Here is a 20,735-nt window from a genome sequence, read left to right on the forward strand (position 1 = left end):
CGTTCAATCTTCCCTGCAGCTGGTGCATAGTAAGGAATATGGAAAATCCACTCAATACCGTGCTCTTTTGCCCAGCTCTTTACAAGGTTGTTCTTGAAGTGAGTTCCGTTGTCTGACTCAATCCTCTCTGGAGTTCCGTGTCTCCACAGGATCTGTCTCTCCAGACCGAGAATGGTGTTGCGTGCAGTTGCATGTGGGACTGCGTAAGTTTCCAGCCATCCGGTGTTCGCCTCTACCATAGTAAGCACGTATTGCTTACCAGAACGAGAACGTGGTAGAGTGATGTAGTCAATCTGCCAGGCTTCACCATACCTGTACTTGGACCATCTGTCACCATACCACAAGGGCTTAATTCGCTTTGCCTGCTTAATAGCAGCACAAATGTCACAGTCATGGATGACTTGTGTGATAGCATCCATGGAAATGTCTATGGATCTGTCACGAGCCCACTGGTAGGTTGCATCTCTGCCTTGATGTCCTGATGAATCGTGAACCCACCGAGCTAAGAATATCTCACCTCGGTGTTTCCAGTCGAGATCAAGTTCAGAGTCCTTGTCTACTTGAGAAACTCTTGCAGCTAGATCTGCCTGGTGGTTGTGCTGCTGTTCCTCAGTAGCTTTGCTCTTAGGAATGTGAGCATCAATGTGTCTCACTTTCACTGGAATTCTCTCGATTCGATCAGCAATGTCCTGCCACAGGTCAGCTGCCCAGATGGGTTTTCCTTTCCTCTGCCAGCCATTCTTTTTCCAGTTCTTTAGCCAACCCCATAGAGCATTGGCTACCATCCATGAGTCGGTGTAGAGATAAAGCCTTGGCCATCTCTCACGTTCAGCTACGTCGAGAGCTAGCTGGACAGCTTTCACCTCTGCAAACTGACTGTATTCTCCTTCTCCATCCTTCGCCTCTGCAACTCGGTGTGTTGGACTCCACACTGCAGACTTCCACCTTCGCTTGTTCCCGACGAGACGACAGGAACCATCTGTGAACAAAGCATATTTCTTTTCATCATCTGAAAGGTCATTGTAAGGAGGAGCTTCCTCAGCACGAGTTACTCTCTCCTCTGGAGGTTTAGCACAGTTGGTACCTTCAGGCCAACTTGAGATCACCTCCACCAGACCAGGTCTTTCAAGATTTCCCATTCGAGCTCTCTGTGTTATCAGAGCCATCCACTTGGACCAGGTGGAATCTGTAGCATGATGTGGTGTGGAACCCTTGCCTTTGAACATCCAATTCAAAACTGGCAATCTGGGAGCTAAGAGAAGTTGTGATTCAGTTCCAATCACTTCAGAAGCTGCTTTCACTCCTTCATAGGCAGCTAGAATCTCTTTCTCTGTTGGAGTGTAATTAGCCTCTGAACCTCTGTAACCTCGACTCCAGAAACCAAGAGGTCGTCCACGTGTCTCACCTGGAGCTTTTTGCCACAACCACCAGGTTGGACCATTGTCACCTGCAGCCGTGTACAAAATGTTCTTAATGTCTGGACCATCTTGGACAGGTCCCAGACCCACTGCTTGTACCACTTCTTGCTTTATCTGGTCAAAGGCTGCTTGTTGTTCAGGTCCCCAGTGGAAACTGTTCCTCTTCCGAGTCACATCATACAGAGGTTTCACAATCTGGCTGTATCCAGGAATGTGTAGTCTCCAAATTCCCACTATCCCCAAGAAACGTAGAGTTTCTTGCTTGTTGGTGGGATTTGCCATGGTAGAGACTCTGTTTACCACATCCACTGGAATGTGTCGGCGTCCATCCTGCCACTGCACTCCCAGAAACTGGATCTCTGTGGTAGGACCTTTCACTTTGTCTCTCTTGATGGCAAAACCTGCATTGAGAAGAATGTCCATGATTTTGTTGCCTTTCTCAAAGACTTCCTCAGCAGTTTTGCCCCAGACGATGATATCATCGATGAACTGGATGTGTTCTGGAGCACCACCTTCCTCCAGAGCATCATGGATCACTGCATGACAGATGCTGGAGCTGTGGATCCAGCCCATTGGCAGTCTGTTGAAAGTGTACTGGATTCCTCTCCAGGTGAAAGCAAACTGAGGCCTGCATTCCTCTGCTATGGGAATAGAGAAGAATGCATTAGCAATGTCTATGGTAGCATACCATTTGGCCTCTTTGGATTCCAGCTCATACTGGAGTTCCATCATGTCTGGTACTGCTGCACTCATAGGCGGTGTTACTTCATTCAGGGCTCGGTAGTCCACTGTCAGACGCCAGTCTCCATTCGGCTTTCGCACAGGCCACACTGGACTGTTGAAAGGTGAATGAGTTTTGCTGATGACTTTCTGACTCTCCAACTGACGAATCAGATTCTGAATGGGCAACAAAGAGTCACGGTTGGTTCTGTATTGTCTGTGATGCACAGTCTGAGAAGCAACCGGCAATTTAATGTCCTGAATCTTGTGTTGTCCCACAACTGCAGATTCATCAGAGAGTTCAGGTCTAGCAGACAGCTTCAGCTTTTGTCCATCAATTTCTACAGAAGTTACTCCAAAAGCCCATTTGTAACCCTTAGGGTCCTTGAAACGCCCTTCTCTCAGAAAATCAATTCCCAAAATACAAGGTGCATCAGGTCCGGTCACAACTGTATGCTTCTTCCACTGCTTACCAGTTAGACTTATATTAACCTCCACCTTACTTAACTCTTGAGATCCACCAGTGACTCCCAGAATAGTTATGGACTCCGATCCCTGATAATTTGATGGCAATATGGTGCACTGAGCTCCTGTATCAACCAAGGCCCTGTACTTCTGAAAGTGTGAAGTGCCAGGCCACTGGATGTACACATCCCAATAGATTCTGTTATCTCCATTATCCCTCTCCTCCCCCTGGCGGAAGGCAGGGCACCCCTAATTGTGGGGAACATTTCCACAGGTGCAACGAGCACACTGTGCAGTGTTAGAACTGGAGCCACTGTTGGAGCTGTCATTGTTGTCCTGGGGAACTGTGGAAGTAACAGCAACCCTTCTGGTATTGCTACCCTGGGTTCTGCCACTCTGCAGTTCCCTCAGTCTCCTGAAAAGATTAGAAGTTGGTTGACCATCCCACCTGTTCATGTTCTCACCAAACTGATCACGTAGAGTTATCCAAATGGTCCTATGTGATTGCCTTGGTGGTCAGTTTTGGTTTGGCCTGTTTTGGAATGACCCCCTTTGAGGACGTCTATTCCTCACAGCTGAAACCTGCACCCACCTGGAGGAAGAATTGGAATCATCTCTTTGTGCCAACTGGCATATGGAATCTTTGATTTCATCCTTCAGCTCTCTCATGCAATCCTTTATCTCACTAGACAGAGCTTTAATGGCTGAAACCAAAGAAACACGTGTCATGCTATCATCCAGTTGTCTTAGTTGATCAGTGAATTGGCCAACCGTAGGAGGATCTCCACCATAATTTCTTGCCACAATTCTGCTTGCCAAAATGTTTGCATAATTGGAAGGAGCAAGTTTGATGAGCTTTTTAGCAAGACCAGCTGCCACAGGAATATCGTCAGGATTCAGAGTATCATGGTCACCATAGAGTATCTCTCTAATGGCAAACTCTCTCAGACGCTTAATTCCCTCATCTATGGTAGTCCAGGGCTTAGGATTCCATGGAAGGTCATCTCGGGAAGGGTATCTCAGGGAAACCGCCATTAAAAGGCGTATCCACAGATTAACCTTACCGAGAATCCTGGCTAGATGTCTATCTATTCCATTATCCTTTGAGAGAGTTCCTAGCTGAGCTGCTGACTTGTCTCCAACTATTAGAGCTGGAGCACCTGTATCATAACACCTAGCAAGCCAAGATAGGATGGGTTCCTTATCTGCTCTGAGGTAATCTTTGCGGACGTGGCGAATCTCCTCCCTTGGTGACGAGCATTCAGTGATGTCATCTTGCTCTCCATCTATCACATCTTCCTGAACCTTTTGTCCCCATAATCCTGCTGTCACTCTCCTAAGGACCTCTTTAAGCTGAAAAGCGCCACTGCCAGCTGCTGTCTTAGCTGCATCTCCATCCTGTGATGATCTCAATAACTCAGCTATATCTCTAAGACAAATCTTCTCCTCATCTTCAGCAGGCACTTTCCTAGCAGAGGTTCCCTCACCAGGATCAGTCTGTCTAGTAGAGGTTCCCTCACCGGGATCGGTCTCCTGCTCTTCTCCTCCATTAGCTCCTGGATCAGCTTTGGCCTTTCCACCTCTGGTCTTTAAGACTGCTACTTGTTTAACTGGAGCTGTGTTTGAATTTACAGCCATCCTGATAGAAGCTGACAGGTCCTGATCTAAATCAGCCGCCGTGGGGGCCCCTTCCGGTCCTGTCATGGTGGACGGAAATGACCTTGCCTCACTACCGGTCGCCATCTTGGGAATGGGAGCCACCCCTGGCTGCTTGCCAAAGTCATAGAGTGGAGCATTTAACGCAGCTTTTCCAATAGGTTTTGCTATTTTTCTAACTGACGCAGCCCCTTCCTCGTCACTCGAGGACTCTGGGGCAGATTTAGAGGAACGCCTACGCTTCCTAGATTTTTGCTTAATCACAAAACATGGTCGAGAAACCTTTTTCTCTATATATAGAGCCCACAGCAGATAGACATTAATTATCAGCAACAGCAGGATTACACCCGTCAAATAAATCACCTTAAGATCCCAGCCAGCACTTAAAGTTACTCTTTGACCTCCTGAAGCGTTAAACTCCCTTATCTCGATCGGCAAAGTGGAAGACGTTCTATTGCCGTAATTAGTGAGCCGAAAAAAAACCCAAACAGTGTTTATACAACAGCTGGATCCTATGCATAAACCACAAATAGATTTTACGCATTAAATATTTACCTATCTGGTCTAACATCAACCCGATGCAGTACCGGTAGACCAACATGCCACAGACCGAGAAGAATAAACGTTCTAAAACCCAGAGCACCTTCATTTTGTTTCTCCGGCTGAGACAAGCAATAAATCAACTTAATTACTTAATTGCCCGGCCCCACGTTGGTGAGCCAAAAAAAAGTGTGTGTGGTGGTTTGAAAGGAAAGGCTCTGCTTTCCCTCCCCCACTGAGAAAGAGACCACGGCTAAACCCAGTCGGAGAAATGAGAGTATATTTTACAAGGGAACAGATTCTATGTAACACAACAAACACAGGTATTTTACAGTATATACAGGAATATATAGCAAATGAACTCAACCAGAAACCAGACCCCCCACAGAGGGGGCTTCCCCCTGTGCCCCCTTCACCCCCCTACCTCCCTTCTCCCCCAAAAGAGGTAGAAGAAGAGACGAAAAGGGAGTTAGTACAGCAAGCGGAGGCCTGTGCACAGGGAGTTAGTTCTTATCTTTTGGCAAGAAGCCCAGAAGCAGATCCAGCCGAGAGGGACAGTGAAGGAAGGAAGACTGAGAGAAAGTTCCCAACTCCCCTGGGTCCAATCTCTCCTCCCACAATCCTACCAATGAAATTCGTTTAGAATACCAAAATATTTTACAAACATTTAGCCAGTGTGCCCCTTTCTTAAAGGCACAGCGTCAAACGGCCACACATTGGGACAGCATTTTATCACCTTGGTGACTCAGAACTATTTTCCAACACTGTGGATACTGTTTGAGGGATTCTGGGATGGTTTTTTCCTCTTGTATGCTTGTATACATAGAATACATAGAATAAACCAGGTTGGAAGAGACCTTCAAGATCATCGCGTCCAACCCATCAATCAATCCAACACCACCCAAACAACTAACCCATGGCACCAAGCACCCCATCAAGTCTTCTCCTGAAAACCTCCAGTGATGGCGATTCCACCACCTCCCCAGGCAGCCCATTCCAATGTGCAATCACTCTTTCTGTATAGAACTTTTTCCTAACATCCAGCCTGAACCTCCCCTGGCGCAGCCTGAGACTGTGTCCTCTTGTTCTAGTACTGGTCACCTGGGAGAAGAGACCAACATCCGTCTGTCTACAACCTCCCTTCAGGTAGTTGTAGAGAGTAATAAGGTCACCCCTGAGTCTCCTCTTCTCCAGGCTAAGCAACCCCAGCTCCCTCAGCCTCTCCTCATAGGGCTTATGTTCCAAACCCCTCACCAACTTTGTTGCTCTTCTCTGGACTCGTTCCAGCAAGTCAACATCCTTCCTAAACTGAGGGGCCCAGAACTGGACACAGTACTCGAGGTGCGGCCTAACCAGTGCAGTGTACAGGGGCACAATGACCTCCCTGCTCCTGCTGGCCACACTGTTCCTGATGCAGGCCAGGATGCCATTGGCCCTCTTAGCTGCCTGGGCACACTGCAGGCTCATGTTCAGTTTACCGTCGACCAGCACCCCCAGGTCCCTCTCAGCCTGACTGCTCTCCAGCCACTCTGACCCCAGCCTGTATCTCTGCATGGGGTTGTTGTGGCCAATGTGCAGAACCCGGCACTTGGATGTGTTAAATCTCATGCCGTTGGACTCTGCCCATCTGCCCAGCCTGTCGAGGTCCCTCTGCAGAGCCTCTCTACCCTCCAGCAGATCAACTCCTGCCCCCAGCTTGGTGTTGTCAGCAAATTTACTGATGATGGACTCAATGTCCTCGTCCAGGTCATCAATAAAGATGTTAAAGAGCATGGGGCCCAGTACTGATCCCTGGGGCACACCATTAGCAACTGGCTGCCAGCTGGATGTGGCACCATTCACCACCACTCTCTGGGCTCGGCCCTCCAGCCAGTTCCTAACCCATCGCAGTGTGCTCCCATCCAAGCCATGGGCTGACAGCTTGGCCAGGAGTTTGCTATGGGGAACGGTGTCAAAGGCCTTGCTGAGGTCCAGGTAGACTACATCCACAGGCCTCCCCACATCCACCAGGCGGGTCACCTGATCATAGAAGGAGATCAGGTTGGTCAGGCAGGACCTGCCCTTCCTAAACCCATGCTGGCTGGGCCTGATCCCTTGGCCATCCTCTAAGTGTTGTGTGATTGCACTCAGGATGACCTGCTCCATAATCTTTCCTGGCACTGAGGTCAGGCTGACAGGCCTGTAATTCCCTGGCTCATCCAACCGGCCCTTCTTGTGGATGGGTACCACGTTGGCCAGCTTCCAGTCATCTGGGATCTCTCCAGTGAGCCAGGACTGATGAAAAATCACGGAGAGTGGCTTGGCCAGCTCATCTGCCAGCTCTCTCAGCACCCTAGGATGGATCCCATCTGGTCCCATGGACTTGTGGGGGTCTAAGCTGCTGAGGAGAGCTCCTATCACTTGCTCATGGAACACAGGGAAACTATGCAGCTCCCTGGCTCCTTCTGCCAGCTCTGCAGGCCAGCTGTCTGGTAGACGTTCTTTCCCGCTAGTAAAAATTGAGGTAAAGAAGGTGTTAAGTACCTCTGCCTTTTCCTCATCCTGTGTTACAACATTTCCTTCCATGTCAACCAAGGAGTGGAGGTTGTCCCTGCCCTTCCTCTTGCTATTAATATATTTATAGAAGGACTTTTTGTTGTCCTTCACATCAGAGGCCAGTTTAAGTTCCAAATGTGCTTTTGCCTCCCTAATTTTCCTCCTACATGCCCTAGCAACCTCTTTAAACATTCCATGGGTTGCCTCACCTTTCTTCCAAAGATGATATACCCTCTTTTTTTCCCTTAGTTCTATTAAAAGTTCATTACACAACCAGGCTGGCCGTCTGCCCCGGCGGCTCCTCTTCCGGCACATTGGCACAGCCTGCTCCTGAGCCTTCATCAGCTCTTTCTTGAAGCAGGTCCAGCCCTCCTGGACCCCTTTATTTTTAAGGGCTTTCTCCCAAGGAACGCTCTGAATTATTTCCTTGAGCAACCTGAAGTCCGCCCTCCGGAAGTCCAGAGTGGAGGTCTTCTTGCTGCCCCTCTTAGTTTGACCAAATACCGAAAATTCAATTATCTCATGGTTGCTGGCCCCTAAACAGCCTCCGACCACCACATCACCCACCAGCCCTTCCCTGTTGGTGAAGAGGAGGTCAAGCAAAGCCTTGCCCCTGGTAGGCTCACGCAGCACCTGGCATAAGAAGCTGTCCTCCATGCAGTCTAAGAACCTCCTAGACTGTCTCCTCTCTGCTGTGTTGAGATCCCAGCAGATGTCAGGCAGGTTGAAGTCGCCCATAAGGACAAGGTCAGGAGATCTTGAGACAGCCTTAAGCTGTCTATAGAATGCTTCGTCGACATCATCCTCCTGGTTGGGTGGTCTATAACATACTCCAACCAGGATGTCTGCCCTACCGGTCTTCCCTCTAATTCTTGCCCACAAGCATTCAACCTGATCGTCCCTAATCTCTAGCTCAATGGCATCTAGTGCCTCCCTGATGTACAGGGCCACCCCTCCACCCCTTCTTCCTTGTCTATCTCTCCTGAAGAGCCTGTAGCCATCAATTGCAGCACTCCAGTCATGTGAGCTATCCCACCACGTCTCTGTGATGGCAACTACGTCATAACTTTCCTGATGCAACAAGGCTTCCAGCTCCTCTTGTTTGTTTCCCATGCTTCGTGCATTAGTGTACATGCACCTCAGCTGGGCTGCTGGTTTGGCCTCTGACCCTAGCTTACTGCCCCCAGACTCTTGCCTGAGGGGACTAGTTTCAGCCCCTTCCCCCTTTGAAACTAGTTTAAAGCCCTGTCGATGAGAGCTGCCAGTTCCCTCCCCAGAATCTTTTTACCTTTGGGGGACAGGCCATTCTCATATACTGTGACCTTTCCCCTTCTTTGGGACAGATGTACTCCATCTGTTGCCAGGTGGCCTGGTGCAGTATGTTTATGAGCAGCTTGGATTTCAAGACGACTTTCTAACTTCCAAAACTTACTTCTGTGCTTTTGTTATGAGATTAGCAGAGCGACCTTTCCTCAAGCAAATCAATACTCCCTCCCAACTTAGTGTCATTATCAAACTTCCTGAGGATTCAGTCTATCCCCTCGTCCAGATCCTTGATAAAAATATTAAAGACAACTGATCTCAATACAGTGCCATGGGGAAAAACCACTTGTGACCAGCCACCAACTGGATTTAAGCCCATTCACCACCATTCTTTGTCCCAGACATCCAGCCAGTTTCTTACTCAGCGAAGTGTCCACCCATACAAGCCATGAGCTGCCTATTTATCCAGGAGGATGCTGTGTACGACAGTGTAAAATGTTTTGCTAAAGTCTAGAAAATCAACACCCACAGCCTTTCCATCATCTGCTAAGATAGTCACCTTGTCATAGGAGATCAGGTTTGTTAAGCAGAACCTTCCTTTCATGAACCCATATTGACTGGGCCTGGTCACTTGATTTGCCTGAAAATGCTGTGCTGTAGCATTCAAGATGATCGGCTCTATGACACACCCTGACACCAAGTTAAGACTGACAGTTTTGTAGCATCGTGGATCCTCCTTCTGACCCTTCTTGTAGGTATAACTTAAACCAAATATGATTCAAGCTTCACACATTAATAGTATGTTATAACAACATTGATATTTTTGCTTGAGAAGCAAGATGCATTAGTTCAGAGGCAGTATAAATGCAACTGTATGATTTCTGACCTGGGCTGTATGTCCAAAGTGTACTTGCACTAGTCTTGGCCAGAATATGATATTCTAAATGTCATCTCTAGAGTTCTGAGACTAAGTTATTCCCCTTGTGGAAATTAATAAGTTATATATATGGCTTCATTTAAGCTTTTAAAAACACAAGATTTGGGAAAGGATAAAGGGGATTCATATCAAATGATGTAAAAAAAAATTCACTCAGAAATAATGACAGTTGAGCTTTAAAATAGAAGAAAAAAATATTGAAAAGGTTTAGATTTACCTATAGTGATAGTTTAGATTTACCTGCAGAATCGTGCAGAGAGTTATTGTTGCATAAAAATTATCAAGACAGAATGTGCTGTCCTATAACCTGACACAGGAGCCTGCTTTGGGTCCAATACCATTTTAATTAGCAGCATTTAGGGGTGAAACATGGAGGAGAGTAATGTAACTCAAATAAGTAAAAAACTGAGAAAGTGCAAATACTTTTCAAGCAAATGTTTTGATGATAGAACTTGAGGAAAGCATTATCTTGGTAAACTGAAGGAATCAATAATGCAGTTGAACTTGAATTCAATTACAGTTTTATAACATTCACTTTTCTCTTAAAGGAATAATAACAACAGGAAAATTTCATTGCAGAGTAAGTCAGGAAGCAAAGAATTATTCTGAATAATTTCTTCTGATTTCTTTTCCTTCTTTCACTCAAATTTAATAAATGTTTGCTGTAATTGTGATCAAGATCTCATTTCTGGATAGCACTTAATAGTGACTTTCTATGTAGACATTGGATACCACAAAAGTAAAATCAGGCTCCGAGAAAAGGCACACAACACACTTAATTTATAAAGCAAACACTTGATTTATGCTGTTGCTCTGTTTAAAATAAAGCATCCATGTATATGCAACAGTATCATAGAGGTTGCCTAAATATAGATCACATTTCTGTTTTCACCTTTGAAACACTAAAAATCTGCAGCAAAATTTGAGTTACTATGACTATATCAACACCTCTAAAACTTACCTTGCTGAATTGTGTTAGAAGCAGTAAAATGTTCACTGTATTTTAACAGAACACCCTGCTTAACTTACAGAAAACTCATATCTGTTTTTTCAAAACAGAGTCAAGGTTGCACACTTAGTACTATACTACAGAAGAATATATTTATGGCTAATAACATGAACCTTTTCATAAACTTGTGGAAAAACCTTTGTCTTACAATGTCGGCAATTACAGATTCTTAGATATGACATTGCAAACATTCCCTTAATTTACTGTAGCAGCAAACACCTAAATCAATAAAATCTAATTTAGAAACAAAACAAACAAACAAAAAACCAAAACAAACAACAATAAACACACAAACAACAAAAAGGATCCGTTTAATTGGGGAAATATGCATGTTTTACGTGGCTAGTTGAAGGTCTTGTCCATCAATGTCTATTTCAATTCTAGAGGATACCATTGACAAGCAACTGTGTGCTCCACTAAGACATGGTATGTGAACTGATTTGGAGGTCATCTGTCATCTAAAAAATGCAATCAATACAATCCTGAAACAGTTCTCAGATTCATTTAATAAGTGAGAAAGGGATAGGTCAGCAATACCCCAGTGAGTTGCCTGCTATTTTGTGAAGGGCTCTATTTTTTTATTCATTGTAAATCAGGTTGTCTTTGTGCTTATAAAAATAATGGCATTTGCAGATTTTCTCACTGAGAAATTCCCTAAAGAAGGTATATTAACATATTCATTAAAAAAATATGAGGGTGTCTTCCCATATTTTCACATTCATGAATTTGCTTTTACTCTTAAAGTAAAAACAAACCCATTTATTGATTGCTAAATGGTTTGTCAATTGTACACCAGAGGAAATAACATGAAGTTATTACTAGGAGGCAATGAGAACTTAAAGGGTATTTCTGATTTTATGTTAGTAACCATCATCTTCTATAGATAATAGCTGGTGTTTAAAATAAAGAAGAGAGACTGGTTGGAAGAGACCCTGAAGACATCTAAGTGCCAGGTCCTACACACTGGCCACAACAACCTCATGCAGTTCTACAGGCTGGGGTCAGAGTGGCTAGAGAGTGGCCAGGCAGAAAGGGACCTGGGGGTACTGGTCAATAGTAGGCTGAACATGAGCCAGCAGTGTGCCCAGGTGGCCAAGAAGGCCAATGGCATCCTGGCCTGTATCATGAACAGTGTGGCCAGCAGGAGCAGGGAAGTCATTCTCCCCCTGTACTCGACATTGTTTAGGCCACACCTTGAGTACTGTGTCCAGTTCTGGGCCCCCCAATTCAAGAAAGATGTTGACTTGCTGGAACATGTCCAGAGAAGGGCAACAAAGCTGGTGAGGGTTTTGGAGCACAAGCCCTGTGAGGAGAGGCTGAGTGAGCTGGGGTTGCTTAGCCTGGGGAAGAGGAGGCTCAGGGGAGACCTTATTGCTCTCTACAACTCCCTGAAGGGAGGTTGTAGCCAGGTGGGGGCTGGTCTCTTCTCCCAGGCAACCAGCACCAGAACAAGAAGACACAGTCTCAAGCTGCACCAGGGGAGGTTTAGGCTGGATATTAGGAAGAAATTCTTCATAGAGAGAGTGATTGCCCATTGGAATGGGCTGCCTGGGGAGGTGGTGGAGTTGCCATCACTGGAGGTGTTTAAGAAGAGATTGGATGGGGTGCTTGGTGCCATGGTTTAGTTTATTAGATAGTGTTGGGTGATAGGTTGGACACAATGACCTTGAAGGTCTCTTTTCCAACCTGGTCTACTCTATTCTATTCATGTTCAGTCAACTGTCAACCAGTACCCCCAGGTCCCTCTCCAAGCACACATCCCCAGGTCTGGAGCTTACCAGGGAGTTGTTGTGACCCAGGTGCAGGGCCTTGCACTTGGCCTTATTGAAATTCATACAATTAGCATTGGCCCATCAGTCTATCCTGTTCAGATATTAAAAAGGACAAGCCCCAGTACTGAACCCTGCGGGACACCAAAAGTGACTGTGTGCCAGACAGACTTAACTGCATTCACCAGCACTCTTTGGGCCTGGCCACCCATCCATTTTTTTAATCCAGTGCAGAGTGCACTTGTCCAAGCCTTGCACCATGAGTGCCTGAATATAAATGCTGTAAGAGACAGTGTCAAGGGCTTTGCTAAAGTCCAGTTAGACAATGCCCATGGTCCTTCCCTCATCCACTAGGTGGGTCACCTATTTATAGTAGAGCACAGATTAGTCAGACAGGACTTGCCTTTCATAAACCCACACTCACTGGGCATCAACTCATTGTCTTGTATTCAATCCTGTAATCACCATCATTTTCATGCCTCAGACAGATGAGACCTTCCTTAACATACAGCAGCAACCCATCACCTATCCTTCTGGACCTGTCCCTTCTGAAGAGCCTGTAGACATCCAATACAGCACTCCAGTTATGGGATTTATCCCATGATGTTTCCATCGGGGCAATAATATCACAGTTTTCCTGCCAGATGATGTCTTGCTTGACCAATTGTCAAAAGTATTATTTCCTGTTAAATGTACATGATTAAATTTTTTTTTCCTGTGAAAAGGGTAGTTTAAGACAATTGTGATAACATATTTTTAACTGCTGTTTTGTTACAGGAGGAAATAGAAGTTGGTACAACAGTGATGTGGTGGCTAACCATTAAGTTGATTGTACAATGTATTTTTATCTATAGGTTAACGTTTTAAAATTGTGTGTGTTTTGGGTTTTTTTGGAAACACAGAAACTGTTTGGGGGGAATACTGTTAGAAAACAGCAGCAGCGGGTCACCAAGCTTCACTGTGACCCATGTCTTAGCAGGAACAACAGCCTTGAGTGTTGGCATCAGCAACATATGTGGTCCCAGCTGAGTGGGAGCCCTCCCTTTCACTGCCTCTGGTTGGTTCATCAGGATGCAGGCATAAAGGAGTAAGAAATAAGGGGAGAGAGCAAACAAAGTGGGAATCCCAGCCTGTACAGTTCCAAGATGCAGAGCACTCTGGACTACTGAAAGATGCTTGCAGTAGCTGGGCACAGTGTGCTCTGCTTCCTTCTTCCTCAGCTTGCCCCTTTCAAATATAAATGAACCAAAGATCATGTGCCTGTAATCTTACATTGTGGTTAAGGCCCAGATGGTAACTCACTGTCACACAGCCACTGGCTCACACTTTTGCCATAGTGGGATGGGGAGGAGAAAATATGACAGAAATCCAGAGGGTTGAGACAGAGGACAGGAAGGGCTCACTCACTAATTATAGTCATGGGCAAAAAATCAGACTCGACTTGGGAAAAAAAAATCAATGTAATTCAGGCAACAATAGTGCTAATTTACCCATCAAATTAGAGTAAAAATAATGAGAAATACAACCAAAATGTAAACCCACCTTTCTCCCACGCTCCCCTTCTTCCTGAGTCCAACTTCACTCACAGTTGCTTTCCTTGTCCCCAGAGGTGAAGGAGGATTGGGAGTGGGAGTTGTGGTCACAGTATCACAGTATCACCAAGGTTGGAAGAGATCGCAAAGATCATCAAGTCCAATTTGTCACCACAGACCTCATGACTAGACCATGGCACCAAGAGCCACGTCCAATCCCCTTTTGAACACCTCCAGGGATGGTGACTCCTCCACCTCCCTGGGCAGCACATTCCAATGGCGAATGACTCTCTCGGTGAAAAGCTTTCTCCTCACCTCAAGCCTAAACCTCCCCTGGTGTAGCTTGAGACTGTGTCCCCTTGTTCTGGTGCTGGTTGCTAGAGAGAAGAGACCAACCCCTTCCTGGCTACAACCACCTTCCAGGTAGTTGTAGAGAGCAATGAGGTCACCCCTGCACCCCCTCTTCTCCAGGCTAAACAATCCCAGCTCCCTCAGTCTCCTCATAGGGCTTGTGCTCAAGGCCTCAATTCATCATACATTGTTATGGTCAATTCATCATGCATTGTTACTAGTGCTCCTTCCTCCTTAGAGGAAGGACTCTGCACTTTTCTCCTGCTCCATCATAGGATCTCTGCCACAGTAGACAGTTCTTCATGAACTTCTCCAACTTGGGTCCTTCCCACAGGACTGTAGCTCTTCAGCTGAACCGCTCTAGAATAGGTCCCTTCCATGGGGTGAAATCCTTCAGGAACAGACAACTCCAGTGTGGGCTCTCCACAGAGTCACAACCTTCTTTAGCTGCAGTCACTTGCTTCAGTGTCAGATCCTCCATTACCTCCATGGGCTGCAGAGCATCAGCATGTCCTCTTGCCATGGGCTGCAAGGCTGTAAATCTTCCCCTATTTCTTCACTGTCTGTCTGAAGGGTTGTTTCTCTTGCATCCCACTCCTCTCTTCCACTTCAGCTTGCCCAGAATATTTTTCCACTCTTAAACATCTTACTGCTGAAGCATTACTGCTGTCACTGATTGACTTGGCCTCAGTCAGCAATGGGTCATATTTGGAGGCAGGGAATCTTCAAGAAGTTTCTCACAGGAGTTGCCCCTGTATCCCCCTACCTGCTACCAAAACACTGTCACATAAACCCAATACAGCAGGAATTTACTGTGGCACATTGTCAGATCTCCCCCTTGTTCTACAGAAACAGCAGTTTAATGCTATGGAAGAAAAGATATGCATGGCGTGTCTGTCACTATGCTAACTTTCCCAGCCTCTGTTCCTCAGACTGTAAGTTCTCAGCCCCAGTGACAAGTGCTGGAGCAGATCACATACCTTCATCAGTGGTGTCATGATGATATTGTCTATGATCTTTTGCTCTGCCTGCCCTGTTATGCATGGTCTACTGAGAGTCTGGTGGAACCATCCCCTTTCATTAAGCCCAGAATATGGCCTCTTAGGATGGTGAAGATGTTCCCTGCTTGCGTGGGAAATTACTGACCCAAAAGCTAAGGGCTACTGACATCAACTCAAGACTATTTTTACACTTTGTCCTCAGTTGCTTCATGATGTCTGGGGGTGTACTGAAGAGATTTTAGGAATGGTACTTTCGTTCTCATGTCCTTAGCTTTTTCAGCTACATCTTTTTGTTTCTCTTTCCAGCATTACAGCAGCATGTGTTAGCTGGCTCAGAGCTTGCTTTAGATGTGTGTGTACTGGGATGGATAGCTTGACATCCTTATAACTTGCTGGATTCTTTTTATATCCCATAGGTTTTTCTGTTCCTTTGCTGTTCATGTACACCAGAACTCTACTATGTAACATTAATGAGCGTTGATCCTAAATATGATCAAAGACTAAGCCTTTAATAGCAGATAATGAAGCAGTACCTCTTCTTCATTGTTTGTGCACATCTTTTGATCACCTGTGAAGTTTCATGCCCTTTACTAGTCTTCCAGGTACACTTTGATAATTTTTCATCAGTGAAGTGGTGTTTCTTCTTACATTTCCCAAATAATCATCTACAAAGATGGTGATAGGAGCCATGGGACACTTCTTCTGGCCTGTACCTAACTCTTGCAATCATTCTCCTTTCAATGATTTCCATTTAAGTTACAATTCAAATAAAACTAAAACAAATTTCAAAGAAAAAAAACCACCTCACATTTACTGAAAATTATTTAATTGTAAGTCACCCACCTATATGTTCTTGCAACAATTTCTAATAGGAAATCAGATTATGGTTGTTTTTTGAGAAGAAACTGCTTCTCTGAAACCAGTCCCCAGGCTTCAGTACTTGAGATAGGATGCAAGCAGTTGCATCAAGGAGTACTGTTGCCTTGCTACACCAACTCATTCAGAACCCCAAACCAAGAAGGGAGAGGTAGAGTCATGGCCAGGGACTAAAACTAAACAGTGTTGGGGAAAAAATCAACTCAAATTGAGCTGTTTTATAGCACATATAATAGTATTTCTTCAATGTCATTAAACACATGAGATTCCATATGGCAACCTACACAGCTGGCTCAGTGGTCTCATTTAATTCTGACTCATATTGCAAGCAGGTGTTCCAATCTTTCATCCACATGCACAATACATTATTTGGTTAGACTGTTCAGTGATACCTGTACTTCAAAAACCTTCTAAGTCTAAAAATTTTGTTTGTGTAAAGTTTTTTTCCCATTTAGTTTTACATAAATTAACCTGCTATTTTTTGTAGGAAGAAATTAAAATCCATCTAGTGAAATTTTTTAAATTTCCTCCTGATTCTACTGATACTATTAGCAATTTGGTTTTCACAAAAAGAAAAAAGAATGGAATAGGGAACTGATGGTTCAAGTGAGAGGTTTTCCCTCTCACAGCATTAGCAGTAATATATTGCTAAATGCTTATAGGTCTCTGCAAATTGTTGCAAAGCTGAAAGCCATGTTCACTCTCTGAATAGATAGATTTTTGTTTTCCATATTCAGCTGGAAACTTTCCTATCTTGGAAAGCCTTTATAAAATCAAAGAGCTGTTCATATTGATGAATTAGGAAACATTCCTCAGTGACAAATTAGGAAACATTCTTCAGGTGACTAAATTGGTAGTATTGAGTCTGTTATCAAGGAAATTAATGTGTTTTATATTGACATTTTTGTACTTATTGCATTCATTTCTATGTTGTAAAAGTACAAATATTTTAACTGAAAAAAGATCAAGACACAAAATAGCTACAGCTATCTGCTCTTTCTGCATAACATGACAGTATATGGCGGGTTGAAGTTTCCCTTCCAACACTAACTTTTAGCCAGACCAACTCAGTTAGAAGCAAATGAAGATGTATTTACAAGCAAAACCTACACTCTACAATGGAGTGCAATGAACATGTACAAAATATACAGTATTTACAATATTATACAAATATTTACAATTAGCAAACAAGACAAACCCCACCCTGGTCAGAAGACCAGAGAAGCCTGTTCCACTGCCCACTCAAACCCCCTTGTCCCAAGGGAGAGAAAGGAGTTGAGAGAATGGAGTTGAGAGAAAGTAGTGGGTTAGACTTATCCCAAGGTCAACCAGAAGTGTGTTATCTTCTCCTGAGCAAATCAAAACAGCCAACATCAGAAGAGTAGAGAAAAGGAATGGAAATGGGAATAAATTGTAATGTTCAATCTCCCCTGCAGTTGGTGCATAGTAGGGAATGTGGAATATCCACTCAATGCCATGCTCTTTGGCCCAGTTTTTCACAAGAATGTTTTTGAAATGAATTCTGTTGTTTGACTCATTTCTCTCTGGAGTTTTGTGTCTCCACAGGATTTGTCTTTCCAGACCAAGAATGGTGTTATGTGCAGTTGCATGCAGAGCTGGATAAGTTTACAACTATCCAGTGTTCGCTTCTACCATAGTATGCATATCTTGCTTACCAGATCAAGAACAAGGTAGAGTGCTCTTGTAAAATTCCAAGATTATCAAAATTACTGTCAGGTCACTAATATATAGATTAAACCCACAGCTCTGCATTTGCAAAGAATACTTTGTCACCTAAGCTCTAACAATGATCAATTGCAGTAGGTTTCCAAAAAAGTAGTTCATCAGGTGCAGTGTCTCTCCCTGGAGCTGTAAGAATTACTGCTTACATAACTCACCTTCTGTCATATCACAATATTCTGAGAAAGCAAAGACAGTTGAGAGAATTGGAGAATTCATTTGGTGAGAAGTTATGACATAAATTGTGAAGCAACTGAAGGGTTTTTTAAATACATAGGTGTACTAGGCTTTCAGCAACTGAATGTAGTGCACTGATAATTGCTTATGTATCTCAGAGAACAACCAAGAAGTCCATGCAAACTAATTAAGCCTAATGAACTAGCAGATCTGCTAAAATTAAAATGTTCATTAAACTATAAAGTTTAGGGACTTAATAATAGGGGCATTTGGTCTTTGTTGTGCCAGTACTATATGTGGATAGCAAAAGGTTGGTTTAGGCCCCAAGATGTTCTTCGTAACTGCTTAATTTTTTTTAATCATATTGCTTTGCAGCCTTGTTTCATGCTCACTTTCTCCAAATGTTCTTGAATGAAGATTCTTCAGTACAGAAGAGTAATTTGCAGGTGTATTTGCCCTCAGATTTTTGCACAGTTGATCAGACATGAAAAGTAGACATTGCAGTGACTCATATGACCTTGCAGACCCAAGGCTAAGAGTTCTGGTAATGGTCTTTCCTTAAGGTCCCCATTTCAAGAATGCAAAGCATTCCAGAACCCCTTGTCAACAAGTCCAGAGAGAGCCCAACTATTTTTCTCACCCCTGTTATCTGGAAAGGAGAGGTTAAGCAAAAGACTAATTGGGTAAATTCTTGTGGACTGCTAATGAACTGTCTTTAATTTATAATTAGCAATGCATAATTACATAAATAAATAAATAAATAAATAAATAAATAAATAATAAATAAATAAATACATAAATAATTACAGGTTGGACTTGATGATCCTTGGGGTCTCTTCCAACCTTAGTTACTGTGATACTGTGATAATGACAGGAATGGTACTCCTGAAAGGAGACTGAAGTAAGGTGGGACTCTGTCTCTTCCCCCTAGTATCAGAAAGTGGGATGAGACAAAAGGGTCTGAAATTGTGCCAAGGGAAGTTTAGACTGGATATTAGGAAAAATTTCTTTATTGAAAGAGTGGTTAGGCACAGGCTGAGAGCTGTTAACTGGTAAGAACTGATGTATTCTTAGTGCTGCTGGTTGTATTTGGTGACAAAGGAGTATCTGTGGTGTGTGAGAGATGCTTGCACTGGAGTCCATAGTACTTCACAATGCAAACTACATTAAATTGTATTTAGTTCCACAGCCACTCAGTGCCCAGTGGTGCCATTCAATGTGCCCTTGCTTGTGTGTACAAATGTACACAGGTACACAAAGTTTAAGATCATGAAGGCTCTCTGCAGTCTCTGCTGCCTCCTCCATAGAAAACATTTTCATTGTGCATGTGAAATAGGACAGGAAGAAAGCAGGGAAGTCAGTTAACTTCACCTCCTTGACCTTAGATGGAGAAGATAGAAGCAAAATATATAGCCTCAGCATACGAAATATGATTCAAGTCATGTTGAGGGAAAGGAAAACTAAGAGATCAATTTCTTCCCTGAGGATTTATTTGTTCTGCTATGTGTTTTCAAGGCAATTGAAAGATAGTTGTTCAGGCCACCTACTGGCAAATTTTTTAACAGCTTTGAAAAAATGTCTAATGCAATTATTCTGTGACTTTGCAAATGTTAGTTGTGTTAAGAAACTGTTTGGGTTACGAGCATTTCAATTAATTAATCATAGTTAATTCTGGCTTAATAAAATGAATTATTTATTTAGTCAAACAGAAAATATGGTTTAGACAATACCAAATGTATGACAAAAAGTATAAGAAAACATGAGCTGCTTTTTTTCCTAAAGCCAAATTTCAATATTTTTTTAACTATATCTCAGTTTCAATTGTACTATTTACCCAAATGTCTCCTCTCCTTTTACTTTTACTCCTTTCCATGTAACAATAACGTTTTGAGTCACAGCTATCTGATCATAAAAACCTCCTCCATTTCAATGCAAAGAAGCAAATCTGTTTAAAACAGCTTCAGTGGTAGATTAAACCAATCTATTTCACTTTGCACAGAAATGGACTGGAAATTAACATGATCAGTTATGGCATCTCCAATGTAAGTCTGGTAACAAGCAGCTGTGAGGGATAATTTCATAAACTCTTTCAGCTAGAGGCATAACAGCATTTCTGCTTTTGCTCTGACATATTGAGAAGTCCTGTACAGTCTTGGTGTGTGGGCTAGTTACAGAGAATATGAATTTATCTATGTCTGCATATAATTACTAAGCAAATAACCATGCACCCATCATGAAAGTGGATTTCACCTTGCAAACAAATATTTGAATATTTAAGGAGAGTTTTTGAAGCAAAATAGTTTTGACCATAAAAAGAGTAAGTCAAGAAAGAAGACTTTAAGTGGTAGAGAACAAGATTTGTTTGTAAAAAGAAATGGAAAAAAAAATATCTAACAATGCAAAAACTCTTAGCACAAGGAGTGTGAAGCAAGAAAAGCAAATATCAGTGAGTGATCTTCTACTAGCTGTTGAATTTTCCATTTGACAGCTATTTATCAACTTAATGGCAAAATGAAGACCCAAAAGACATATCTGTCATCTAACTACAGATGTCTAATGATTTGAGATACCCGTAAATATCCCCTTTGGCTTTTCAGCTGGTGCTTCCAAAGGATGCAGAACGCTCATGGCTCATGCGTCATGTTTGCCATAATGTTAGAGACATTATGGTTTCTAACGTGGTACATGGCATATCCATTTAGCTAACTGAATTTAGGCATCTGAGCTAAATTCCACTTATATGCCT

The 20,735-nt window shown here is 43.5% G+C and overlaps 1 protein-coding gene across 1 annotated transcript in view; it reads right to left on the reverse strand.

Annotated features, from left to right (window-relative positions):
* GPC5 (glypican 5) overlaps positions 1-20,735 on the reverse strand; it is a 729,150-nt gene that overhangs the window by 63,657 nt on the left and 644,758 nt on the right. Inside the window, 1 exon segment of the mRNA XM_054163173.1 lies at positions 3,830-3,902. Within this exon segment, the coding sequence (XP_054019148.1) occupies positions 3,830-3,902 (73 nt within the window).

Source organism: Dryobates pubescens, chromosome 7, assembly GCF_014839835.1.
Source record: "Dryobates pubescens isolate bDryPub1 chromosome 7, bDryPub1.pri, whole genome shotgun sequence".
Classification (NCBI taxonomy): domain Eukaryota; kingdom Metazoa; phylum Chordata; class Aves; order Piciformes; family Picidae; genus Dryobates; species Dryobates pubescens.